Source organism: Mizuhopecten yessoensis, unplaced genomic scaffold (genome assembly GCF_002113885.1).
Source record: "Mizuhopecten yessoensis strain PY_sf001 unplaced genomic scaffold, ASM211388v2 scaffold10403, whole genome shotgun sequence".
Classification (NCBI taxonomy): Eukaryota; Metazoa; Mollusca; class Bivalvia; order Pectinida; family Pectinidae; genus Mizuhopecten; species Mizuhopecten yessoensis.
The window spans coordinates 290933-296932 of record NW_018408529.1 but is presented as its reverse complement, the minus strand read 5'-3'; the positions used below and the strand labels follow the sequence as shown (position 1 = coordinate 296932).

The following is a 6000-nucleotide window of genomic DNA, read 5'->3' as shown; positions in this document are numbered from 1 at the left end:
ATGACCAGATTGTCTCTCCCAATAACAGAGGGGGAGTTACATGCTTCCTGATCCAGGGCAAGTGGCAAAATAGGTTTGTGTTATATACATGACTTAGGACTATCACAAGACCAGACGGTGTCGGATAATTCCACGTTTTCATATACCGTTGTGCGCTCTGGCCCCACACCAGACATCTATCTATCTGTCACAATGTCTAAGTCTAGTGTCAGGGCCGGAGGAAACTCGGGCTAGACGATGGCGTTCATGGCCAGCCATGAATTATGTATTACGTTGTAAACTAAAGGCGTCGAAGTAAAACTCTAGCAACAATTAGGTATGAGTAAATCTTTATCAAACGTATTACATCAACTATAAATATATACCAAGTGAGAATGTGTAACAAAAATTGCATAATATCACAATTACAACGAAAAATGTAAAATATCACGGCATTTTTCCATAAATTATGTTAGTCCTTCTTTTTCTCTTTTGCTAACATATCCCTGACATATATGTGGCAAAAAACAACCACTATACCATTAAATATTATCGCTAGTATAACCGCTCCTATACTGTTCCAAAAAGTGGGCAGGGCCATGGTTGCGAACTTTGTGCCGAGCCGTTCCAGTTCATGGGTGATGCCGTCCAGCTGTTTTTCTGTAACCATTATGATACAAAGATGAAATATCTGATGACTGTGGCCGAGAAAGTCAAACTTCCCTGGAAAGAAGCGTTGAGGAATGTCAGAGCTGAAGAAGAATCCTGCCACAGCGAACCAGATCATCTGTTGTATGTGGTGATCCAGACTGGAGTGCCACAGACCTGCCCCGAGATACTGGAAGAGCCTTAGCACAATCGGCACACTGTTCCAAAGGTAGATGGTCACAACGGCCGATATCTGCAACAATGTCCGCGCGAAAGGGTAGGGTGGCTCGTATAGAAAGCTACTCGCGCTACAGCACAGACACACCAGCATACCCATGACCACACTCACTACCACGGCGTTGGTCTGGAGCCACGAGTTCACCCAGGCGTCGTCATGGCAGTAATGGTGGTGAAGGATAACACTCCCGACTCCGAACAGTCCGATACCCGCATAGTCAATCATAAAGGCTGTGTAGTGCACGAGTTCTGACCTGTTGGAGAAGCAGTGAGCGATCGTACTGCACAGGTACATCAGTACCATCGTGATCAGACCAGCCGTCAGGGGCCACATGTGGGGATCTCCGAGCAGGCTGTGGTTCTGTGCAAACTCTGTGGCCCTGTTCAGAGCCATGCACATGCCCAGTAGGTGTGTCCAGCAGTTCAGACATTCGTTGTGTTTTTGGAAGAAGCTGTAGACATAGTAGCTCCATGGCTGGTGAGGAGTGCGGAATCCGGTCTCCACATGTGACAGGTGGAAAACTTCCGGAACACTCTTCCTTGAGGTTGTGGGGACGAGAGATACTAACATACTGTCGGAGTCTGACTGTTTCCCTGCAATAAAAAATTCCGTTATATAGTTCTAATGAAACATAACATGTATTTTCCCAATTATTTCGTGGAGCATTGACTTTATACCAGCGAGAGCCACATTGGGTAAGTTAACATTACATGATCATGGTTTTATATCGCCTACCTCAGTACTACTTCTCTAGAAAGCTCCAAATTCAGACACAACTCGAATCCAAACAAAACCCTCTAGACCCAACACTGGTGGACCCGTTGTTGGACGAGGCTACATTTGGCTGTCTGGACGGAAGATGAAGCTGGAAACCCTAACTTTTTAACTCATTGTACGCCCTTCCGCGAACAAGGAAGCTACAAATGTATGTTTCGTAATCAGACGAGGGAATAGTGATATTGATCGCGATCTGCACAAATACAATGCACATTAATAATGTACATTCTACTCCGACACTATTCGTACTATAAACACACATACAACACACACGCTAATGGCGCTTCGCTAGGGCCACACACGTGTGTCACATCTTCATAAATTAAGTCCAATTTAAGTTCGTCTTTTATATACTAACTATGTGCGTTAAAACAAGGCGTGTATTTGATCGATCTAGGATGCATAATATAGTTTGAACGTTACCATATACACGTGCCATATATAGTACTCGCAAGCAGGTTACAATCCGATTACGCTTGGGCTCATTTACGAGACCAATGATACTAGTATACCACTCGTACAAACACAATACACAGCGCTACAAGTATTTTAGTCATAGTCGTTCATTATATATTATATATTAGAGGCCTTAATTGTAACTAGGCCTAACCCTATCTTACTGTATTGTCAATTCATTGTCCGTCCAATGCCAGCTTTCTACAACTTATCATATGCAGCCTAAATAGTCCTTACCTTGTTCTTTTAGTGACATACTACTGTTTTTTTCTTAAATCAAACGTTCTATACAGCTTGTGACCATTCATATTCCGTATTATGATCCTAACCTTATATAACGAGCGGCAGGTCTTCATGATAGACAATCTAATTAACCATAACTTTATAGAATTGTAGGCAAGTCACACAAGACGACAAATACTTGCATCCTTGAACTAGTCGTATGTCGTTCAACTATCCTTAACCTTCCACGACCATTCTCGTAGTCCAGATATATACGTTTTTTTATTGATTAGTTATAATTATAAGAAATAGTTTTGTCTTCGAAAAATGTTAAGGAGATATTCGTTAAAAATAATTTGATTACAGGTAAATAATAAAACTTTAAATTTTCGGACCTACAACTTAAAATAACTATTTTCAACATTCTTTCATTAAGATACTCTTGGAACTTTTTACCGGCAACATTCATGCGACTACAAGGTACGCCTACCCCGTTGTGGTCCTCACAGCTACATACCTGTTTCCAGTGTGACGTAAAGCTTGAAAGTGTGGGCGTGGTCATAGGATTTGACACACTCGGCCCTACGCGTATAACTGGTCGATATTGACCATTTCAACAGTATCAAATTGTTGTAACTTACACAGCAGTAGTCCACCATCGAGATATCCCTGGAATTATAAAATAAACTGGCAACCATCGCGCGACAACACGGTACGCATATCACTTTGGGATCCTCAAGGCATAATAGCTTTACATACTTGTATCAAGAGTAAAGTGTGGGCGTGGTCATTGGATCTCACACTCCGGCCCTACGCGTAAAACTGGTCAATCTGTTCGGGTCATCTTCATTATAAGGTCATACAGATATGTTCATGTTTGTAGACATGATGTCACGACTACTGAATTCTAAAGCTGCCTGTATATATAGGACACACTTGGTTGAGCAACCTTTAAACCTATTGGAGTAGAACGTTAGTGAACACTACCTACACCGGTGCTACATTCCAGGACGAAACACGTGTGTTACATTCCGGCACGCATTCTTCACACATCACACTAAAAATAACATTGTACAACTTCTTGTGTAACTCGACTCTTAAAATCTATTTTTTTCTATGTAAAACGCCAGCCCCACCCTCAGTAGCTGAAGCATTGACCCCATACTGCCTAGAAGCAAATGTAAGTTAGTTAGGGTGAGTTATGTTAGGAGTGGGTGATGCAAAATGTACGCGTGTTTCTGTTGTACTATACCTTGCGGTGCCGCATCCCGCCTTGGATCCAGTGGAGAGTCAGCATCACCTCAGTATTTCAGGTCATTCCGATACAGAGCGAAACCGCACAGCTAGTTGTTTCGGCGAACGGAAGCTATGTGACGTTACACGACTGGAGTTGTAGTGACAACTAATAAAAATGAGCCGGCTCGTAAACACACGTATACACATGTATAGTATACACTTCAAGTAAGGGTCGTAATTATGTCTTGACGTGCATACATTTACCCATTATGTACCCCCACATTGACAAGCGTTCTATAAAGCAAGGTGACACTCTTACAAGTGTATCTACATTTGAAAGATACAGTTGACATGGCTAGTAACTGTGACGTCATTGTTATGAAAACGTTTACAACGTGATCGGTAGACGGCCGGTTGCTCTACTAGAGCTTGGTCCAATGAATCTGTATCAAGATACACTTGGCTACCGGTCGATTTTGTAAAGATTACTCAAATGCATTTATCTAGCTTTCCCCCTGGATTTTATCGTTGAATGATTATAGTTAAAATAATATTAACTTAATCAGAGACGTATGTAAATATATAGAGTTTACACAAAGAGTGTCGGTTGATTAACATGTTTATCTAACTAGAGTTAGTTAATTTTCAAACTTTAAAAAAGGTACAGATAGGTGATCGGGTGAAGCTTTGTGGGAGAGAAAAGGGTAGAAGTAAATTTATCCGCGGAATTAGATTAGATTAGATGCTATCAAAGTCTATGATTTAAAAACGGTTTTTTTCACCAACTTACAACACAACTTATTTGTTAATTTGATTTCTTAAAATGCTTCATAATCCATTAAATATGTTGTGATTACACTTACAATAGTTTTTATTGGAATCTAAGATATATGTAATTTATTTAAAGATATATATCTATTTATTTGCGCCACCTGATTGTTAAGTTTGCTTGCCATAGCATTACATACCGGTTACTCGCGTTGTGTATCAGTTGCAGTGATCTGTTGGCCTGCGGTTTATTTTAGACACAGGGCATTTAGGAGGTCAAATTAAGCGGGAAATTCGTTTTTCTCATATAATTGTTTGTGTTATTAAGTTCAAATTACTTTTACCAGTATTTACTGAATTAATTAAAGAATTTGCCTGAAGGATATAACTATCTGGTAAAACAAAGGGCAAACTTCATTAGAAAATCAGGCGGTATTATTATTATTTACAAAGAATGTTTACAACGATTTTTAGTATTTAGAAATACAAGATTAAGTGGAGTTTCATCTCAGTCTAGTTTGCTGTTAGGGTGCGTTTATATTCCACCCGAGGTTTCTCGATATGCTACAGCTGAAGCTTTTGATGAGATTGAAAATGAAATGATATGTTAATCTCGAAATGATTTCAATGTAGCTTTACTTAGTTGTTGGGGATTTCAACGCTTAAACACAATGTAAACAGAACTTTGTCATCGCTGACGAAAAGTTGATTGATTGTCTAAAATTGAATGAAAATGATGAATTGTATAAATTTATAATTGATTATGAAAATCTCTGGAAAGGTACAGTAAGGATACGTCTAGCATGAATACTTTTGGTTGTCGTTTAATTCAGTTGCGTAAACACAATAACTTGTGTGTTGCAAAAGGTAGACTCGGTAAAGATTTATATGTTTGGGAAACTACATGTAAAGGAGTTAGTGTCTTTGATTATCTTATAATTTCATCAAAGGTTTTTCCAATGATTAAAAATTTTGAAATAATCTATTTTGATCCGCTATTCTCAGATGCGTATATAGTAGAATCAGTTTTGAATTAAACGCCTATGTATCAGCGATTGTGACAAAAAATGTTAGAAGAATCAGTAGAATCTATCGGGGAAATTTGATATGGGGGAAAAAAGGAGAGTTTGTAAATGTCGTTCAGGAAACGGGTTATGAAAGGCTGACCAATATTAATGAATAACTTGACATTTTACGGAAATTACCCCGCGAAAATGTACAACGCTCAGAAATAGACAGAGTTAGTAATGGCATATCTGATATATTTAAATGTTCGGCACAAACGGTATTTGGGGTTAAGAGGAAGAAACATAAGCCCAGCTCGGGTATGTACAAACCTAAGGTCAACAAACCCTGGTTTACTGAGGAATGCAAACCTGTTAGAAATTGGAAACGGTTAAAGAAAACAAGCAAAGAATATCGACAACTGCTTAACAAAAACTTTAAAATAAAACAAGAAGAAATAAGAAATACAGCTAAGAACTGATAGTAAAGCTGTCTGGAATATCCTCAATAACCTAGGTGACAACAAAAAAAGACAAGGTATTGATATCGACATTGAAAAAAATCTGAATACCTGTGTTGATATAAATGAACATGATGATGATCTCGAAATAGAGAATAACCTATATGAATATGATGATATATTAAATAGCGATATTAGCGTAGATGAGATT

The 6000-nt window shown here is 38.9% G+C and overlaps 1 protein-coding gene across 4 annotated transcripts; it reads right to left on the bottom strand.

Moving 5' to 3' along the window:
* Nucleotides 1-317: 317 nt before the first annotated feature.
* Nucleotides 318-3908, bottom strand: LOC110460462 (membrane progestin receptor beta-like). Of its 4 annotated transcripts, XM_021513388.1 has the most exons (3): nucleotides 3573-3908; nucleotides 2962-2989; nucleotides 318-1458 (listed from the first exon to the last, which is right to left on the bottom strand). In XM_021513388.1, the coding sequence occupies exons 1-3, from the start codon at nucleotides 3615-3617 to the stop codon at nucleotides 452-454; spliced, it is 1080 nt and encodes a 359-aa protein (XP_021369063.1). In that variant the 5' UTR covers nucleotides 3618-3908; the 3' UTR covers nucleotides 318-451. The 4 variants fall into 4 exon arrangements, with proteins under 4 accessions (XP_021369063.1, XP_021369064.1, XP_021369065.1 ...); XM_021513389.1 differs by lacking the exon at nucleotides 2962-2989; XM_021513390.1 differs by lacking the exons at nucleotides 2962-2989; nucleotides 3573-3908 and adding an exon at nucleotides 2838-2953.
* Nucleotides 3909-6000: the final 2092 nt, after the last annotated feature.